The sequence below is a fragment of the Aegilops tauschii genome, chromosome 4 (genome assembly GCF_002575655.3).
Source record: "Aegilops tauschii subsp. strangulata cultivar AL8/78 chromosome 4, Aet v6.0, whole genome shotgun sequence".
NCBI classification, from domain to species: domain Eukaryota; kingdom Viridiplantae; phylum Streptophyta; class Magnoliopsida; order Poales; family Poaceae; genus Aegilops; species Aegilops tauschii.
Window position 1 is genome coordinate 346713020 of NC_053038.3, and position 21068 is coordinate 346734087.

Consider the following 21068-nt stretch of genomic DNA (forward strand, 5'->3'; position numbering starts at 1 on the left):
ATCCCTCTACTCACCCACACCCCCTGTTATTCCGCGACGACGGCAGCCTCACACCGCAGCCGAACCAGTGAACCCTCGTACTCCTCTCCGCGCGGGCTTCCACTGCCGCGTCTTCCCCGGCTTCGCGTCGTCCCCTTCCTAGGCCTCGTCGTCGTCCACCGCCCTGGTGCTCTTGGCGCGGCATGGTCAACGTGGTCAAGGAACGGCTTCCAACGGACGTGGACTATACGTGGAGAGGCTGACAGCTGGGTCCACGATGGTAGCAAGGAAGTGCCTCCTTATTACGTGGAAAATAACGATTCCTCCACCTGATAGCAGGGACCCACCGGACGGGCCACCATATTCTGCGAAAAAACGTTTGCCCCCTGACTACTGGGACCCACCGGACTTGCCACCGTATTGCGCGAAAAAATGTTCCCCCCGCTGTCAGCTCGGACCCACCGGAAGTGCCTCCTTATTACGCACAAAAAAATGAATACTCCCCCTGCTGGTTGGGACCCACCTTGGTGGGAGGCTGACTTGTGGGCCTACTAAGTTGACGGGGACGGAGTGCTTTGTCAACTTAGTCAATATGAACGATTCTAGCTCTAGTGACCGTACGATGTCCATCCAATAGCCGTAGTGCTTCTTCAACCTCTGGTCTTGTTGCTCCAGCCGCCCAAAGCAGCGCCGATCGTGCCGCATGCTCCTGCCTCCCGTGGCCGGCTGTGCTGCCGCGGAGGCCTCACTGCCCCCTACTATTCCCACCGCTGGCCAATCCATCCCTCTACTCACCCACACCCCTTGTTATTCTACGGCGACAGCAGCCTCACACCGCAGCGAACCTGTGAACCCTCGTACTCCTCTACGCGTGGGTATCCACTGCTGCGTCTTCCCCGGCTCTGCGTCGTCCCCTTCCTAGGCCTCGCCGTCGTCCACCGCCCTGGTGCTCTCGGCGCGGCGTGGTCAACGTGGTCAAGGAACGGCTTCCATCGGACGTGGACTGTACGTGGAGAGGCTGACAGCTGGGTCCACGGTCGCAGCAAGGAATTGCCTCCTTATTACGTGCAAAATAATTATTCCTCCACCTGACAGCGGGGACCCACCGGACGGGCCACCGTATTTCGCGAAAAAACGTTTCCCCCTGACAGCTGGGACCCACCAGCTACATCTTCGCAGGCAAGGAAGTGCCTGACAGTCGGGACCCACCTGGTCGAAGCATACGTAGCGTTGTCATTCTGGTCGCGAATGTGTACGTACATACTGGTCGATGTAGAGGCGCGCACGTGTCGTAGTAGAGGCGCACACGTAGCATGTACACGTACGTACAGCGGCCAGTGTGCAAGAAAGAAAATACGGCCACGTACGTACATACGGTAGGGTCTCGAACGCCTACTCGCGCATACGTACGGCCAGGGCTTGTGTACATGGCTGGGTCGGAACGGAGAAACAGCGTCGTCGTCGTGTTCATGGGAGGCAACGGAATGTGTCGTGTTCATCGGGAGGCAACGGAACGCGTGGGAGCCAACCGGCTTGGATGGAACAACCGATGGAAATGAGGCCTGGCGTACCGCAGAACGGAGGAAACGGCCTTGTGTTCGACCGGCCATGTTCGAAACGGGATCCTATTCATCGGAAGGGGTCTTGCATACCGCAAAACGGAGGAAACGGATCTCCTACGGTCGAAACGGGGGTCCTGTTGATCGGGAGGGTTGTGGCGTACCGTAAAACGGAGGAAACAGACTTGTGTTGGAGTGCTACGGTCGAAACGGGGGTCCTGTTCATCGGAAGGGGTGTGGCGTACCGCAAAACGGGACTCCACGGGATACTATTCATCTCCACCGTCGACCCCCTCCAGCCTCCACGGGCTACTGTTCATCCACCGTCGACCACCTCCAGCCTCCACCTGCGACTGCTCATCCACGGGCTCCTGTTCATCCAGCCTCCACCGCACGCTACTCTACCGGTTACTCCACCGCCAGAGCCCTAGATTAGTTCCGCCAAGGTTCCGCCTCGTGGCGGCGGAGTCTCGTCCCGAAAGCATCCTTATGATTTTTCTTCGGACGAAAGACTTCATATAGCAGAAGATGGGCACCGGAGGGCCAACAGGGGGCCCACGAGGCAGGGGGCACGCCCAGGGGGTAGGGCGCGCCCCCACCCTCGTGGCCAGGGTGTGGCCCCCTCTGCTATTTCTTCCGCTCAGTACTTTTATTATTTCCAAAAATAACTTTCGTGGAGTTTCAGGACTTTTGGAGTTGTGCAGAATAGGTCTCTAATATTTGCTCCTTTTCCAGCCTAGAATTCCAGCTACCGGCATTCTCCCTCCTTATGTAAACCTTGTAAAATAAGAGAGAATAGGCATAAGTATTGTGACATAATGTTTAATAACAGCCCATAATGCAATAAATATCGATATAAAAGCATGATGATAAATGGATGCATCAACTCCCCCAAGCTTAGACCTCGCTTGTCCTCAAGCGGAAGCCGATAACGATAAATATGTCCACATGTTTAGAGATAGAGGCGTCGATAAAATAAAATACGGACATGAGGGCATCATGATTATTCTCATAACAGCAACATATATGGATAATGTCAGATGATTTCTTATGCTCAAGTAATAATCTATCCACAATGCAAAGTATGAATCAGAAACTTCATTGAGAACCAACAAACTATAATCTCAGTCATTGAAGCAATTGCAATTTATCATAACATCAGAAAGAGTCTATGTCAGAGCTTTTCAGCAAGTCCTCATACTCAACTATCATTTAGTCTTTCACAATTGCTAACACTCACGCAATACTTGTGGTTACGGAATTTTAATCGGACACAGAGAAAGATAGGGGCTTATAGTTTCGCCTCCCAACCTTTTACCTCAAGGGTAATGTCAATAATAATAACTCATGCTAACTTACATCCAATTAGATATATATGTCTGGATCTTTCCAACACACTGTGCTTGCCAAAGGATAAAATATAAAAAGGAGAGGTGAAGACCATCCTCACTCTTGCATAAGGTAGAAGATAATAGTAAAAGATAGGCCCTTCGCAGAGGGAAGCAGAGGTTGCCATGCGCTTTCAGAGTTGGATGCACAAAATCTTAATGCGAAAGAACGTCACTTTATATTGCCACTTGTGATATGGACCTTTATTATGCAGTTCGTCGCTTTTATTTCTTCCACATCACAAGATCGTATAAAGCTTATTTCCTCCACACCAATCAATCATACATTTTTAGAGAGCAATTTTTATTGCTTGCACCGATGACAACTTACTTGAAGGATCTTACTCAATCCATAGGTAGATATGGTGGACTCTCATGGCAAAACTGGGTTTAAGGGTATTTGGAAGCACAAGTAGTATCTCTACTTGGTGCAAATAATTTGGCTAGCATGAGGGGGAAAGGCAAGCTCAACATGTTGGATGATCCATGACAATATACTTTATTTCAGATATAAGAAAACATAACCCATTACGTTGTCTTCCTTGTCTAACATCAACTCTTTAGCATGTCATATTTTAATGAGTGCTCACAATCATAAAAGATGTCCAAGATAGTATATTTATATGTGAAACCCCTCTTTCTTTATTACTTCCTATTAATTGCAACGATGACCAAAGCTATGTTTGTCAACTCTCAACAACGTTTAATCATCATACTCTTTCTATGTGAAGTTATTACTCTCCAAAAGATCAATATGATCTCTTTTTATTTCTTTTTATTCCTTTCTCTTTTCTTTTATTCACTCAAGATCATGGCAAAATAATCAGGCCCTTGACTCAACACTAATCTTTATTATATAACTCACGGACTCGATTAAATAGAGGGATCATAAAGCAAAACTCAAAACTAGATCATACTAAAACTTTATTCTACTAGATCAGGATACTACTAAAAGGATCGAACTAAGAAAAAGGTAAAGATAGGAGATGTGATGGTGATACGATACCGGGGCACCTCCCCCAAGCTTGGCAGTTGCCAAGGGGAGTGCCCATACCCATGTGATTATATCTCCTTCTTCGGAGGTGGTGGTGTGATGATGGATAGTCGCACATCGAGCGTAAGAGGTCCTCCAACTTGCGGATAATGCCCTTGAGTGCGATGATATGCTCCTTCAACAAAATATTTTCACGTGTGAGATACTTGTTTTGTATGCGAGCTAACTCAATCATCTTGAAAGCTTCGATCTCAGTTGGGGTAAGAAGATTGTGATAAATGTGAAGGATGTCTTCTGTTGCCGGAACTTGGTCCTCCGTGGCCTTCTTGATCCCTTCATCCTTGTTGATCTCCATGGGTTCTTCCCTCTTCAGCTCTATCTTCATTAGCCAAGCATCGTTGTCACCATTGTTGGAGGAGGGGGACGACATGATGCCTGGCCTTGACAACCCTGACAGAAAACAGCTCGGAACGAAAATAGAGGATATTTGCGTGATACAGGTGTCAAAACCTTCGGGAGATTATATAATGAATTTTTACCGACCAAAATCCGTATCGTGCAAGAAAACGGATTCCGGATAGCTAGGCGTAATTAAGCCCGGATAATTAAGCTACCGTAATTCTCGGCTAATGGTGCCACGTCATCATTTTTACTGTTGCTAATCTCACTTAGATTCAAATCGGTTAGAAAATCAAATTTAGGACAAAGTCAAAATAAAAGTTTTCAAGTGTCAACACAAAACTGTTCAAACTGTTCCAAATAATTTAAAAGTATTATTGGTGAAGAAACCACACTTCTATAAAACGTTTAAATGCACTCAAATAAATAAAACAGTAGGTAAAACAATTAAATAAATGCCTTTTATAAATTCTAAAATGTTAAACTATTTTATTTATGAGTGAAACTTTTTGTGGCAGAGGGTTAAACTAAAACAATAATTTAGGTGTGGGTCTCATATTTTTAATAAGCTAAATGAAATAGAAAAATAAAATGGGAAGTCAATAAACAGAAAAGTAATTAAAAGGGAAGGGAGAAAAACCCCTGGGCTTTTGGCCCATCGGGCAAGAGGCCAACCCAGTCGGCCCACCCTGGCGATCCCTCCCCTCTCCCTGTTCACGCGACCGGGTCGCTACAGGGGCGGTTCGCCCCCGACCACCTCGCCGGCGACGCCCCGAGGGGATAAGGCCGACCCCTTGGGCTCCTCCCCCTCGGCCTCGTCAGCTCCCCCTCGCACAAATATCTCCCTCGCCTCCCTCCTCCAGATCCCCTTCTTCCCCTCCTTTCCTACCTCCCCTGTGCCCACCCGACGCGGCCGCCGCTGCCGCCTCGTCGTGGCCGTGCCCGACGACCTCCCCGAGCCACGCGAAGACGTCGAGGAGTACCGCCGTCATCACCTGCGTCGACTACGGCAAGCAGGGCGAGCTGGGAGGCGCTGCAGCCCCGGATCCCCGTCGTCTTCAACCTCGGGCACTGCCGCCCTCGCCATCGAATTCCGGCATCCGCGAGCCTCCCTCGAGCCGCCTTTTGCACACCTACAGGCTCCCGGTGAGCCGCGCGTCCCCTTCCCTCTTTCTCCTCTGCTCCCCTTGCCGTAGCCGCCGTGTACAGCAGCCGCCCGCGCGCCCACCGTCGTGGCCGACCTTGCTCGGCCCGCGCCCTGGCCGTCCCCCGCTGCTCCCTCGCCGACCTGGCTGTCGGCCCCCGCGCTCGCGCCCTCCTGCTGCAGCCCCACCACGCTCCTCCTTGCCCCCTTCGTCGCGCGCTGCCGCCCGCGCCGGCGACAGCCTGCTCTGGCCTCGCCCGCTCGCCCCGCGACCCACTGTTCCCTGCCCGCGGTTGCCTGCAGCTGCTCACCGCGTGCGATGCCCTGCCTCTGCCGCCGCGTGGACGCCTCTCCCGCTCGTCCTCACCCCGCCACTGCTGCTGCTTGCGCTTCGCGAGCCGCCCGCTGCCGCTGCCCGCGCGCCGCCGCAGCCCCCTCGCGCGCGTGATTGCGCCCGCGCCGCTGACCACAGCCGGGCCCGCCCTGCTAGCGCCGCCGCTGCTTGCCGCCTTGCCGTCGCACCCCTGCCGCCGTGCCTGCCTCCTCCTGCTTCTCCCGCCGATGCGCTGCTTGCTGCGCTGCCGCTAGTGCAGCCCCGCTGCCACGCCTCTCCAAGCCACCACGCCGCCGCACAGCTCCGAGCTACTGGCCCTGGCCGCTGGCACCTCACCGGGTCACGGCCTCGCCCCCATGCCCGGGCGGGAGGCGCAGCGCTGGGCCGCCCCGACGGGTGCCTGCCTGTCGACCCGCCTCGCCCCGCTGGCCTAATACCACTGCCAGCGGGCCCCTGTTGCCCTGGCTTCTAAAAAAATAAAAGCAAAAAAATATGTTAAAAAAATAAGTAAATAAATAATTAGTTAATTAATCAGTTAATTAACTTAATTAAATGGCTAAGTAATCTGTAATTAGTTAGGTGAGTCAATGATAGGGGGGCCCCACCCCCTGTTGACCAGTCAAACGTTGACTGGTCAACTGGGACCCCCTGGCCCACCTGGCAGCCACTGGGTACACTTTGGTGTACACTGTGCTGGGTGCGCCTAGCATTTTAGCATTTATTTTCGTATTAAAATTAATTTTGGAATATTAATAAAACTTTGAAAATTAATAGAAATTAAACCGTAGTTTTCTACATGAAAGTTGCTCAGAATTTCGAGACGAATCCGGGCAGGCGGTCCGTTCGTCTGCCACACGTCCCTAGCATAGCGAACATGCAAACTTTCCCCTCCGGTTCATCTGTCTGACAGACGTCCGGGACTGGGAAAACTTTCCCGGATGTTTCCCCCTTCGCCAGTAACGCCTAGCACTGCGTTAGGACACCTCTAGCCCCGCTTGTAATCATGTTGTGCATATGTTTGCGTGTATTTACTGTTTCTTCCCCCTCTTCTCTCCGCTAGACACCGAGACCGCTGCTGATGCCCCTGTGATCGACTACGTCGACGATGACCCTTCTTCCGTTTTAGCGGAGCTTCCAGGCAAGCCCCCCTTTGATCATCCCGATATCGCCCATTCCATTCTCTCATGCTTGCATTAGATTTTGCTACTGTTATTGTTTGCTCCTATTCTGATGCATAGCCTCCTTTTGTAACCTGCTTATTGTTACCTACCTGCTTATCCTAAACATCTTAGTATAGGTTGGTTAGTGATCCATCAGTGACCCCCACCTTGTCCTTGTTGCCCCTGCTTCATCATCGACGACTCGATCAATGTGATCGACGACCAGAGCCCGACACCTCACATCACATCATGCCCCTTTTGTTGTTCGACTCTGCAGAGCTACTATCGAGTGCCGAGGGTGATCCCTCATAACGCACTCCTGATGATAATTCTGTAGTGTAGCTATTCGGTCGTGGTCATCGAGGGTGATTTCCTCTTTCACCATTCCCGATACGGCTTTGTCGTGCAACACCTCAAGTGTGAACCTCGAGGTTGGTCCCTCTTACGTTCACCTTGATGATTACATTGAGTGGAATCCACCGGGGGTGATTCCTCGGGTTTTCCCCTTGATGTCTGGACACACAGTTACCTTGACTTTACTTGAGACATTGGTGAAAGTCGGGCGGGCCCGGAGAGCACCCGAGGAGTTGTTACGGTGGCGGCTGGCTGTTTAGCGGTATCACCCGGGAGGGGGTGATAGCTCTGGACTTGTCCCGACAGCCGTCACTTCTTTTAATAATGCACTAACAGGTTTGGGTATTTGTTCTGAGTTGGCCTTTGGACTTTACACACTAACCACCACGCGAGAATAGTTATGGTCCTCGACATCGCAGTATCAGCCGAAGCTTTGTCAGACGTCCAGTTCAGCATTGTGGCACGGTCGGATCGTGCTGGCCATCCGAGGCGGTGCTGGTATCCACCCCGCACACAACGACCCGGAGTGCTGCGGGCGATGGGCCCATGACCCCGGAGTGCTTAGGATGTAGACCGGCAGGGACCTCTCTGCTGAGCCTAGGTTGGGCTGCGACGTGTTGATCTTCCGGGGCCCGGATTGACCCCAGAAAGGTGTGTCCGGCCAGAGTGATCGAGCGTGTTGGGTAACGTGGTGCACCCCTGCAGGGAAGTTATCTATTCGAATACCGTGTCCACGGTAATGGACGTTCAGACTTGTATCCTGATCTTATACATCTAGAAATGGATACTTGATATGTGATGGATATGTTGGCTAGGGGATTGCTTTCTCGCAGGGAGTCGAGGAAGGATCTCTGGGCATTAATTCTACAACATGCTTGTTAATTATAAACTGCTATTCTTTACTCTTCCACATGCTGCAAGATGCTTGGAGCTGCTTGAAGATGCTAGTCTTCGATAGGCTAGGCCTTCCCCTCTATTCTGGCATTCTGCAGTTCAGTCCACATATACAGCCCTTCCATTTGATACCAATGCATACTTAGTATAGATCTGATGCTTGCGAGTACTTTGGATGAGTACTCACGGTTGCTTTGCTACCCCTTTTTCCCCTTCTTCCTTCTTTCCGGTTGTCGCAACCAGATGGTGGATCCCCGGAGCCAGATGCCACCGCCGACGGATACTACTACATGGAGACCGCCGACGACCAGGAGTAGTTAGGAGGTCCCAGGCAGGAGGCCTTGCCTCTTCGATCGTGTTGCTTTTGTGCTAGCCTTCTTAAGGCATCCTTGTCTAACTTTATGTCTGTACTCAGATATTGTTGCTTCCGCTGACGCTTGTGTATCAAGCTTGTATTCGAGCCCTCGAGGCCCCTGGCTTGTAATATGAAGCTTGTTTTATTTGAATTTGTGTCTAGAGTTATGTTGTGATATCTTTCCGTGAGTCCCTGATCTTGATCGTACACATTTGCGTGTATGATTAGTGTACGGTCGAATTGGGGGCGTCACAAGTTGGTATCAGAGCCGACTGCCTGTAGGATCCCCCTTTCCAACTCCTTGGCCGAAGTTGAGTCTAGTCTTTGAAAAACCGTTTTACTAACATGGTTGTGTGGCTTACGGGCCCACGTCGTCAATGGGTGGTATTAGAATCTTTTACTCCTTGTCTATACTCTGGGACTCTGACCTCTCTTCTATTCGGGTTAAATGATTTTTGCTAACTAAACATTAGGATCTCGTGATCACATCCACCCGGAGGTTTGTATTAACCCTTTCTCGAATTGAGAGCCAAGTTTTGCTTCATAATGGACACTGACTGCAGGATCCTCATATCGAGGGCACCCTGTGTCGTCACTTGCAAATCCCTCACTCTAGTGGTTATCTTCGACGTTGATGTAGCCTTTGCTATGTCCCGTTGATGTATCACCCCATCGCGTGCATGTGCCGCCTAGTATGTCTATGACGTTTCTCTTGTCCGAACTCTTACGGACATCGTGTAATTGGCTTCGTATATGTATCGGTATGTCTTCTATGACTACTGCTTTATACATACTGCGTCTTTGCTCATTGTTCTGATTACATCATGAAGGACTCCATACACTCGCTCCACCCCTTGCTAGACTACCCCTTTTGCATTAAGCAGGATGGTTAGACCTGCTGGTCATGGCCGCCCGAATACATGGCCGGAATGATACAACAGTTTGATGTTGAATCACCAGTTCATGGAACGAGTCATGGCTCAATTCCCGCGCCCCAATATGAATCTGCAACTAGCTCCAGTGACTGCAAGACTTTGCGCGCCTCAACCCTGTCATCTACCGCAGCCCAACTCAGCCCCTTGATGCTAATGACTAGCTCCGTGGCATCACTTTCGAGTTGGAGTCTACTGATGTAGCCCCTACCAACTATGTCACCTTCGCGGCTTACTACATGAAAGGTCCCGCTGCTCTATGGTGAGACAGTGACATGCGTTCCTTACCTGTTGGAACCACCATCACTTGGCTGGAATTCCAAGCTGCTTTCTGCGGGCCAATGTTGAACCACCATGGTTAGTCACAACGTACCCGTTGAAATTGAAGGGCCGGGATTCCATGTTTTCCCCATTGTTTTGAAGTCTTCCAATGTTGACCTCATTCTGGAAATGGAATGGTTGAAAACACATATCGCTTCTATCATTTGTGCCACTAAAATCGTCCATCTACTACATCCTTCAATGAGATAGTAATCTACTATGCTCATCTTGTTCGAAATGCCGAAGCACGGAGTAATTCCTTGAAAGCGTAAACGCTTCTCCTCTTGTGAGAATTGAAAACATTCCAGTCATTTGTGAATTCCAGGATGTATTTCCAAAAGAACTACCTAGTCCATGACATTGAACTAGCTGCAGTTAAGTTTGCACTAAAGTTGTGGCGACATTTCCTTTTGGTACTCGTTGTGAGATCTTCATCGATCATCAAAGTCTGAAGTATCTGTTACTCAGCGAGATCTGGATCTCCTCAGCAGCGATGTATGTAAACAATTACAGACTATGACTACGGTATTTATTATACCCTGGCAAGGCCAATGTCACGGCCGATGTCCTGAGTCGCAAGTCTTATTGCAACAACCCTATGGCTTATAAAGCTCAACCCATGCAAGATGATCTCGCTTACAGAGAGCATCCGATTCGTGTTCTCGATCATGTTGGACATCGCACCTGTTCGAGGGCTATCAAATTCTTAAAGTTCAGTGATCAAATCATTCTGAAGATGAAGCCACTTGGGAACTCGAGGATCGTCTTCGTGATGAATACTCCATTGTGTTTTCTTCTACCTCCTAAATCTCGGAACGAGATTTCTTGTAGTGGAGGAGATTTGTAACGCCCGGATAATTAAGCTACAGTAATTCTCGGCTAATGATGCCATGTCATCATCTTTACTGTTGCTAATCTCACTTAGATTCAAATCGGTTCGAACATCAAATTTAGGACAAAGTCAAAATAAAAGTTTTCAAGTGTCAACACAAAAATGTTCAAACTGTTCCAAATAATTTAAAAGTATTATTGGTGAAGAAACAACACTTTTACAAAAAATTTAAATGCACTCAAATAAATAAAACAGTAGGTAAAACAATTAAATAAATGCCTTTTATAAATTCTAAAATGTTAAACTATTTTATTTATGAGTGAAACTTTTTGTGGCTGAGGGTTAAACTAAAACAATAATTTAGGTGTGGGTCTCATATTTTTAATAAGCTAAATGAAATAGAAAATAAAATGGGAAGTCAATAAGAAGAAAAGTAATTAAAAAAAGGGAAGGGAGAAAACCCCCTGGGATTTTGGCCCATCGGGCAAGAGGCCAACCCAGCCGGCCCACCCTGGCGATCCCTCCGCTCTCCGTGTTCACGCGACCGGGTCGCTACATGGGCGGGTCGCCCCCGACCACCTCACCGGCGACGCCCCGAGGGGATAAGGCCGACCCCTCGGGCTCCTCCCCCTCGGCCTCGTCAGCTCCCCCTCGCACAAATATCTCCCTCGCCTCCCTCCTCTAGATCCCCTTCTTCCCCTCCTTTCCTACCTCCCCTGTGCCCACCCGACGCGGCCGCCGCTGCCGCCTCGTCGTGGCCGTGGCCGACGACCTCCCCGAGCCACGCGAAGATGTCGAGGAGTACCACCGTCATCACCTGCGTCGACTACGGCAAGCAGCGCGAGCTGGGAGGCGTTGCAGCCCCGGATCCCCGTCGTCTTCAACCTCGGGCACTGCCGCCCTCGCCATCGAATTCCGGCATCTGCGAGCCTCCCTCGAGCCGCCTTTTGCACACCTACAGGCTCCCGGTGAGCCGCGCATCCCCTTCCCTCTTTCTCCTGTGCTCCCCTTGCCGTAACCGCCGTGTACAGCAGCCGCCCGCGCGCCCACCGTCGTGGCCGACCTCGCTCGGCCCGCGCCCTGGCCGTCCCCCGCTGCTCCCTCGCCGACCTGGCTGTCGGCCCGCGCGCTCGCGCCCTCCTGCTGCAGCCCCACCGCGCTCCTCCTTGCCCCCTTCGTCGCGCGCCGCCGCCCGCGCCGGCGACAGCCTGCTCCAGCCTCGCCCGCTCGCCCCGCGACCCACTGCTCACCGCCCGCGGTTGCCTGCAGCTACTCACCGCGCGCGACGCCCTGCCTCTCCCACTGCGTGGACGCCTCTCCCGCTCGCCCTCGCCCCGCCACTGCTACTGCTGCCGCTTGCGCTTCGCGAGCCGCCCGCTGCCGCTGCCCGCGCGCCGCCGCAGCCCCCTCGCGCGCGTGGTTGCGCCCCCGCCGCTGACCACAGCCGGGCCCGCCCTGCTAGCGCCGCCGCTGCTCGCCGCCTTGCCGTCGCGCCCCTGCCGCCGTGCCTGCCTCGTCCTGCTTCTCCCGCCGGTGCGCTGCTTGCTGCACTGCCGCTAGTGCAGCCCCGCTCCCCCGCCTCTCCTGGCCACCACGCCGCCGCACAGCTCCGGCCGGCCGTGCCCCCCCACTTCCCCGGCCTCCCGTGCGGCCTACTGGCCCTGGCGGCCGGCGCCTCGCCGGGTCACGGCCTCGCCCCCATGCCCGGGCGGGAGGCGCAGCGCCGGGCCGCCCCGACGGGTGCCTGCCCGTTGACCCGCCCCTCCCCGCTGGCCTAATGCCACTGCCAGCGGGGCCCTATTTCCCTGGCTTCTAAAAAAATAAAAATAAAAAATATGTTAAAAATAAGTAAATAAATAATTAGTTAATTAATCAGTTAATTAACTTAATTAAATGGCTAAGTAATCTGTAATTAGTTAGGTGAGTCAATGACAGGGGGCCCCACCCCCTGTTGACCAGTCAAACGTTGACTGGTCAACTAGGACCCCCTGGCCCACCTGTCAGCCACTGGTACACTTTGGTGTACACTGTGCTGGGTGCGCCTAGCATTTTTAGCATTTATTTTTGTATTAAAATTAATTTCTGAATATTAATAAAACTCTGAAAATTAATAGATATTAAACCGTAGCTCGGATGAAAAAGTTTTCTACATGAAAGTTGCTCAGAATTTCGAGACGAATCCGGACACGCGGTCCGTTTGTCTGCCACACGTCCCTAGCATAGCGAACATGCAAACTTTCCCCTCCGGTTCATTTGTCTGACAGACGTCCGGGACCGGGAAAACTTTCCCGGATGTTTCCGCCTTCGCGAGTAACGCCTAGCACTGCGTTAGGACACCTGTAGCCCCGCTTGTAATCATGTTGTGCATATGTTTGCGTGTATTTACTGTTTCTTCCCCCTCTTCTCTCCGCTAGACCCCGAGACCGCTGCTGATGCCCCTGTGATCGACTACGTCGACGATGACCCTTCTTCCGTTTCAGCGGAGCTTCCAGGCAAGCCCGCCCTTTGATCATCCCGATATCGCCCATTCCATTCTCGCATGCTTGCATTAGATTTTGCTACTGTTATTGTTTGCTCCTATTCTGATGCATAGCCTGCTTTTGTAACCTGCTTATTGTTACCTACCTGCTTATCCTAAACTGCTTAGTATAGGTTGGTTAGTGATCCATCAGTGACCCCCACCTTGTCCTTGTTGCCCCTGCTTCATCATCGACGACTCTATCAACGTGATCGACGACCAGAGCCCGACACCTGACATCACATCATGCCCCTTTTGTTGCTCGACTCTGCAGAGCTACTATCGAGTGCCGAGGGTGATCCCTCATAACGCACTCCTGATGATAATTCTATAGTGTAGCTATTCGGTCGTGGTCATCGAGGGTGATTTCCTCTTTCACCATTCCCGATACGGCTCTGTCGTGCAACACCTCAAGTGTGAACCTCGAGGGTGGTCCCTCTTACGTTCACCTTGATGATTATATTGTGTGGAATCCACCGGGGGTGATTCCTCGGGTTTTCCCCTTGATGTCTGGACACATAGGTACCTTGACTTTACTTGAGACATTGGTGAAAGTCGGGCGGGCCCGGAGAGCACCCGAGGAGTTGTTACGGTGGCGGCTGGCTATTTAGCGGTATCACCTGGGAGGGGGTGATTGCTCCGGACTTGTCCCGACAGCCGTCACTTCTTTTAATAATGCACTAACAGGTTTGGGTATTTGTTCTGAGTTGGCCTTTGGCCTTTACGCACTAACCACCACGCGAGAATAGTTATGGGCCTCGACTCGCAGTATCAGCCGAAACTTTGTCAGACGTCCAGTTCAGCATTGTGGCACGGTCGGATCATGCTGGCCATCCGAGGCGGTGCTGGTATCCACCCTACACACAACGACCCGGAGTGCTGCGGGCGATGGGCCCAAGACCCCGGAGTGCTTAGGATGTAGACCGGCGGGGACCTCTCTGCTGAGCCTAGGTAGGGCTGCGACGTGTTGATCTTCCGAGACCGGGCATTGACCCCAGAAAGGTGTGTCCGGCCAGAGTGATCGATCGTGTTGGGTAACGTGGTGCACCCCTGCAGGGAAGTTATCTATTCGAATACCGTGTCCACGGTAATGGACGTTCAGACTTGTATCCTGATCTTATACATCTAGAAATGGATACTTGATATGTGATGGATATGTTGGCTAGGGGATTGCTTTCTCGCAGGGAGTCGAGGAAGGATCTCTGGGCATTAATTCTACAACATGCTTGTTAATTATAAACTGCTATTCTTTACTCTTCCACATGCTGCAAGATGCTTGGAGCTGCTTGAAGATGCTAGTCTTCGATAGGCTAGGCCTTCCCCTCTATTCTGGCATTCTGCAGTTCAGTCCACATATACAGCCCTTCCATTTGATACCAATGCATACTTAGTATAGATCTAATGCTTGCGAGTACTTTGGATGAGTACTCACGGTTGCTTTGCTACCCCTTTTCCCCCTTCTTCATTCTTTCCGGTTGTCGCAACCAGATGGTGGATCCCCGGAGCCAGATGCCACCGCCGACGGATACTACTACATGGAGACCGCCGGCGACCAGGAGTAGTTAGGAGGTCCCAGGCAGGAGGCCTTGCCTCTTCGATCGTGTTGCTTTTGTGCTAGCCTTCTTAAGGCATCCTTATCTAACTTTATGTCTGTACTCAGATATTGTTGCTTCCGCTGACGCTTGTGTATCAAGCTTGTATTCGAGCCCTCGAGGCCCCTGGCTTGTAATATGAAGCTTGTTTTATTTGAGTTTGTGTCTAGAGTTGTGTTGTGATATCTTCCCCTGAGTCCCGGATCTTGATCGTACACATTTGCGTGTATGATTAGTGTACGGTCGAATCGGGGGCGTCACACTCCATGGTCTTCTTGATCCCTTCATCCTTGTTGACCTTCATTAGGCAAGCATCGTTGTCACCATTGTTGGAGGAGGGGGACGACATGATGCCTGGCCTTGACAACCCTGACAGAAAACAGCTCGAAACAAAAATAGAGGATATTTGCCATATACAGGAGTCAAAACCTTCGGGAGATTATATAATGAATTTTTACCTACCAAAATCCGTATCGTGTAAGAAAACGGAGTCCGGAGAGCGCACGGGGTGCCCATGAGGCAGGGGGCGCGCCCAGGGGGGTAGGGCGCGCCCTCCACCCTTGTGGAGGCCTCGTGTCCTTCCCGGACTGCTTCTTATTTTTCAATTTTTCTAAATATTCCAAAACGGAGAAAAATTGCCATTAGAACTGTTTTGGAGTCGGTTTACTTACCGTACCACATACTTATTCCTTTTTGGAGTCTGAAACGTTCCGGAAAGTGTCCCTTATGTATTCCTCCGGGGTCACGGTTTCAATAACATTGGTTTCAACATTTATGGGATTACCTGAGATATAATGTTCGATTCTTTGACCGTTCACCACCTTCGGATTTGTGCCTTCGAAGTTGTTGATTTTTATGGCACCGGAACGATAGACCTCCTCGATAACGTAAGGAACTTCCCATTTAGAGAGAAGTTTCCCTGCAAAAAATCTTAAACGAGAGTTGTATAGCAATACATAATCACCTACATTAAACTCACGCTTTTGTATCCTTTTGTCATACCATCTTTTAACTTTTTCTTTAAACAACTTGGCATTCTCATAGGCTTGGGTTCTCCATTCATCAAGTGAGCTAATGTCAAATAACCTCTTCTCACCGGCAAGTTTGAAATCATAATTGAGCTCTTTAATGGCCCAATATGCCTTATGTTCTAGTTCGAGAGGTAAGTGACATGCTTTTCCATAAACCATTTTATAAGGAGACATACCCATACGATTTTTATATGCAGTTCTATAGGCCCATAATGCATCATCAAGTTTCTTGGACCAATTCTTTCTAGATCTATTAACAGTCTTTTGCAAAATTAATTTGAGTTCTCTATTACTCAATTCTACTTGACCACTAGACTGTGGGTGATAAGGGGATGCAATTCTATGATTAACATCATACTTAGCAAGCATTTTACGGAAAGCAACATGAATAAAATGTGAAGCACCATCAGTCATTAAATATCCAGGGACTCCAAACCTCGGAAAAATAACTTCTTTAAGCATCTTAATAGAGGTGTTATGATCAGCACTACTAGTTGGAATAGCTTCTACCCACTTAGTAACGTAATCAACAGCAACCAAAATATGTGTATATCCATTAGAGGCAGGAAACGGTCCCATGTAATCAAAGCCCCAAACATCAAATGGTTCAATAACAAGTGAATAATTCATAGGCATTTCTTGACGTCTACTAATATTACCAATTCTTTGACATTCATCGCAAGATAAGACAAACTTACGGGCATCCTTGAAGAGAGTAGGCCAATAAAAACCGGATTGCAATACCTTATGTGCAGTTCTATCTCCCGCGTGGTGTCCTCCATAAGCCTCGGAGTGACACTTGCGTAGGATCTGTTCCTGTTCATGCTCAGGTACACAACGTCTAATAACACCATCTACTCCTTCTTTAAAAAGATGTGGGTCATCCCAAAAGTAATGTCTCAAATCATAGAAGAACTTTTTCTTTTGTTGGTATGTGAAACTAGGTGGTATAAATTTAGCAACAATGTAATTAGCATAATCAGCATACCATGGAGCAGTACGAGAAGCATTTTTGACATTTAATTGTTCATCAGGAAAGCTATCATCAATAGGTAGTGGATCATCAAGAACATTTTCCAACCTAGACAAGTTGTCTGCAACGGGGTTCTCAGCTCCCTTTCTATCAATAATATGTAAATCAAATTCTTGTAGCAGGACAACCCATCTAATAAGTCTAGGTTTAGCATCTTTCTTTTCCATAAGATATTTAATAGTAGCATGATTAGTGTGAATAGTTACTTTAGAATCAACAATATAAGGTCTGAACTTATCACAAGCAAATACAATTGCTAAGAATTCTTTTTCAGTAGTAGCATAATTTCTCTGGGCATTGTCTATAGTTTTACTAGCATATTGAATAACATTTAATTTCTTATCAACTCTTTGCCCTAGAACAGCACCTACAACATAATCACACATGATTTCAAAAGGTAAATTCCAATCAGGTGGCTGAACAATAGGTGCAGAGATCAATGCTTTCTTAAGTGTTTCAAATGCTTCTACACAATCATCATCAAATACAAATGGTATATCCTTTTGTAATAAATTAGTCAGAGGCCGAGAGATTTTTGAGAAGTCCTTAATGAACCTCCTATAAAAACCGGCATGACCAAGGAAACTTCTTATACCTTTGATGTCCTTGGGACATGGCATCTTTTCAATAGCATCAACTTTAGCTTTATCAACTTCAATACCTCTCTCAGAAATTTTATGCCCTAAGACAATACCTTCATTAACAATAAAGTGGCACTTTTCCCAGTTCAAGACAAGATTAGTTTCTTCACATCTCTGCAAAACTTGATCAAGGTTGCTTAAGCAATCATCAAAAGAGGATCCATAAACGGAGAAATCGTCCATGAAAACCTCACAAATCTTTTCACAAAAGTCAGAGAATATAGCCATCATGCATCTTTGAAAGGTAGCAGGTGCATTACATAAACCAAAAGGCATACGTCTATAAGCAAAAGTACCGAAAGGGCAAATAAAAGTGGTCTTTGATTGATCATCAGCTGACACAGGTATGTGAGAGAAACCAGAGTAACCATCTAGAAAGCAAAAATGTGTATGTTTGGATAATCTTTCTAGCATTTGATCAATAAAAGGTAAGGGGTAATGATCTTTTTTAGTAACTTTATTTAATTTGCGGAAATCAGTTACCATCCTATAACCTGTAATAATTCTTTGCGGGATCAATTCATCTTTATCATTAGGAACGACGGTAATACCTCCCTTTTTAGGGACACAATGGACAGGACTTACCCACTGACTATCAGCAACGGGATAAATAATACCTGCCTCAAGAAGCTTTAGTATTTCCTTTCTTACCACTTCTTTCATCTTAGGATTCAGCCGTCGTTAGTGATCACGAACTGGTTTGGCATCTTTCTCCAAATTTATTTTGTGTTGGCATAGAGTGGGGCTAATGCCCTTAAGATCATCAAGAGTATATCCAATAGCGACGCGGTGCTTCTTCAGAGTTTTCAATAATCTCTCTTCTTCACGCTCTGAAAGGTTAGCACTAATAATAACAGGATATATCTTTTTCTCATCAAGATAAGCATATTTAAGAGTATCAGGTAACGGTTTAAGCTCAAACACGGGATCACCCTTGGGTGGAGGAGGATCCCCTAGGATTTCAACAGGCAAACTGTGTTTCAGGATGGGTTCCTGTTTGAAGAATACTTCATCTATTTACCTTCTTTCATTCATAAACATATCATTTTCAAGGTCTAGCAAATATTGTTCTAAAGGATCACTAGGAGGTACGGCAATAGAAGCAAGACCAATAATTTCATCCTTACTAGGCAATTCCTCTTCACGGTGTTGTCTACGAAATTTGGAAAAGTTAAACTCATGAGACATATCACCTAAACTAATAGTAACCACATCCTTTTCGCAGTCTATCTTAGCATTTACAGTGTTCCAGAAGGGTCTACCAAATATAATGGGACAAAAGCTATCTTGTGGGGAAGCAAGAACAAGAAAATCAGCAGGATATTTAGTTTTCCCACACAAGACTTCAACATCTCTAACAATCCCAATTGGTGAAATAGTATCTCTATTGGCAAGTTTAATTGTGACATCAATATCTTCTAACTCAGTAGGTGCAATATCATGCATAATTTCTTTGTATAAGGCAATAGGTATTGCACTAGCACTAGCACCCATATCACATAAGCCATGATAACAATGATCTCCTATTTTAACAGAAATAACATGCATGCCTACCACAGGTCTATGTTTATCTTTAACACAAGGTTTGGCAATTCTAGCAGTTTCATTACAGAAATGAATAACATGCCCATCAATATTATCAGCCAAGAGATCTTTAACAATAGCAATATTAGGTTCAACTTTAACTTGCTCAGGAGGTGTATAATTTCTAATATTGCTTTTATGAACCACAGTTGAAGCTTTAGCATGATCTTTTATCCTAACAGGGAAAGGTGGTTTCTCAACATAAGCAGTAGGAACAATAGGATCATTATAAGTGATAGTCTTTTCTTCAACTTTAATAGGTGCACCTACTTTTACTTCTATGGGAGGGTGATATTTAAACCACTTCTCCTTAGGAAGATAAACATGAGCAGCAAAAGAATCACAGAAAGAAGCTACTATCTCAGAGTCAAGTCCATATTTAGTGCTAAATTTACGGAAAACATCGGTATCCATAAAAGATTTAACACAATCAAAGTTAGGTGTCATACCTGACTCCTTACCATCGTCGAGATCCCAATCTTCAGAGTTGCGTTTAATTCTTTCTAATAAATCCCATTTGAATTCAATAGTCTTCATCATAAAAGAGCCAGCACAAGAAGTATTGAGCATGGTGCGATTGTTATCAGAAAGCCGAGCACAAAAATTTTGAATAACTATTTCTCTTGGGAGCTCATGATTGGGGCATGAATATAACATTGATTTAAGCCTCCCCCAAGCTTGAGCGATGCTTTCTCCTCCGTGAGGCCAAAAACTATATATAAATTGCGATCACGATGAACAAGATGCATAGGATAAAACTTCTGATGAAATTCCAATTTCAATCGTTTGTAGTTCCATGACCCCATATCATCACATAGCCTATACCATGTCAATGCATCTCCCTTCAAAGATAAAGGGAAGACCTTCTTCTTAATAACATCACCGGGCACACCTGCAAGCTTAAATAATCCACAAACTTCATCCACATATATTAGGTGCTCATCAGGATGCATTGTTCCGTCTCCTGCAAAAGGATTAGCTAGCAGTTTTTCTATCATACCCGAAGGAATCTCAAAGTAGACATTTTCATCTTCAGTAGGTTCAGTAGGTTGAGGAGCAATTCTTTGCTCTACTAGTCGGGGTGAAGATACCCCGAACAAGCCCCTCAGAGGATTACTTTCCATAGTAACAAGTGACAGTAAATTTCAGCACACTATATAATTTTTTCCTTACCAAATTCCACCTACCAAAGGCACTTCACTCCCCGGCAACGGCGCCAGAAAAGAGTCTTGATGACCCACAACACAGGGGATCTATCATAGTCCTTTTGATAAGTAAGAGTGTCGAACCCAACGAGGAGCAGAAGGAAATGATAAGTGGTTTTCAGCAAGGTATTCTCTGCAAGCACTGAAATTATAGGTAACAGATAGTTTTGTGATAGGATAATTTGTAACGAGCAAGAAGTAACAAAAGTAAAGAAAGTGCAGCAAGGTGGCCCAATCCTTTTTGTAGCAAAGGACAAGCCTGGACAAACTCTTATATAGAGAAAAGCGCTCCCGAGGACACATGGGAATTATCATCAAGCTAGTTTTCATCACGTTCATATGATTCGCGTTCGGTACTTTGATAATTTGATATGTGGGTGGACCGGTGCTTGGGTGCTGTCCTTACTTGGACAAGCATCCCACTTATGATTAACTCCTATTGCAAGCATCCGCAACTACAAAAGAAGTATTAAGGTAAACCTAACCATAGCATGAAACATATGGATCCAAATCAGCCCCTTACGAAGCAACGCATAAACTAGGGTTTAAGCTTCTGTCACTCTGGCAACCCATCATCTACTTATTACTTCCCAATGCCTTCCACTAGGCCCAAATAATGGTGAAGTGTCATGTAGTCGACGTTCACATAACACCACTATAGGAGAAACAACATACATCTCATAAAAATATCGAACGAATACCAAATTCACATGACTACTAATAGCAAGACTTCTCCCATGTCCTCGGGAACAAACGTAACTACTCACAAAGCATATTCATGTTCATAATCAGAGGGGTATTAATATGCATATAGGATCT

At 47.7% G+C, this 21068-nt stretch overlaps 1 protein-coding gene across 1 annotated transcript in view; it reads left to right on the forward strand.

Moving 5' to 3' along the window:
* The window catches only part of LOC109756618 (uncharacterized), a 62633-nt gene extending 53894 nt beyond the window's left edge, over nucleotides 1-8739 (forward strand). The window contains exons 2-4 of the mRNA XM_073497725.1: nucleotides 4999-5465; nucleotides 6858-6935; nucleotides 8449-8739. Of these exons, the coding sequence (XP_073353826.1) occupies nucleotides 4999-5465; nucleotides 6858-6935; nucleotides 8449-8522 (619 nt within the window). The 3' untranslated portion in view covers nucleotides 8523-8739. The remainder of the gene's footprint in view (nucleotides 1-4998; nucleotides 5466-6857; nucleotides 6936-8448) is intronic.
* The last annotated feature ends 12329 nt before the right edge of the window (nucleotides 8740-21068 follow it).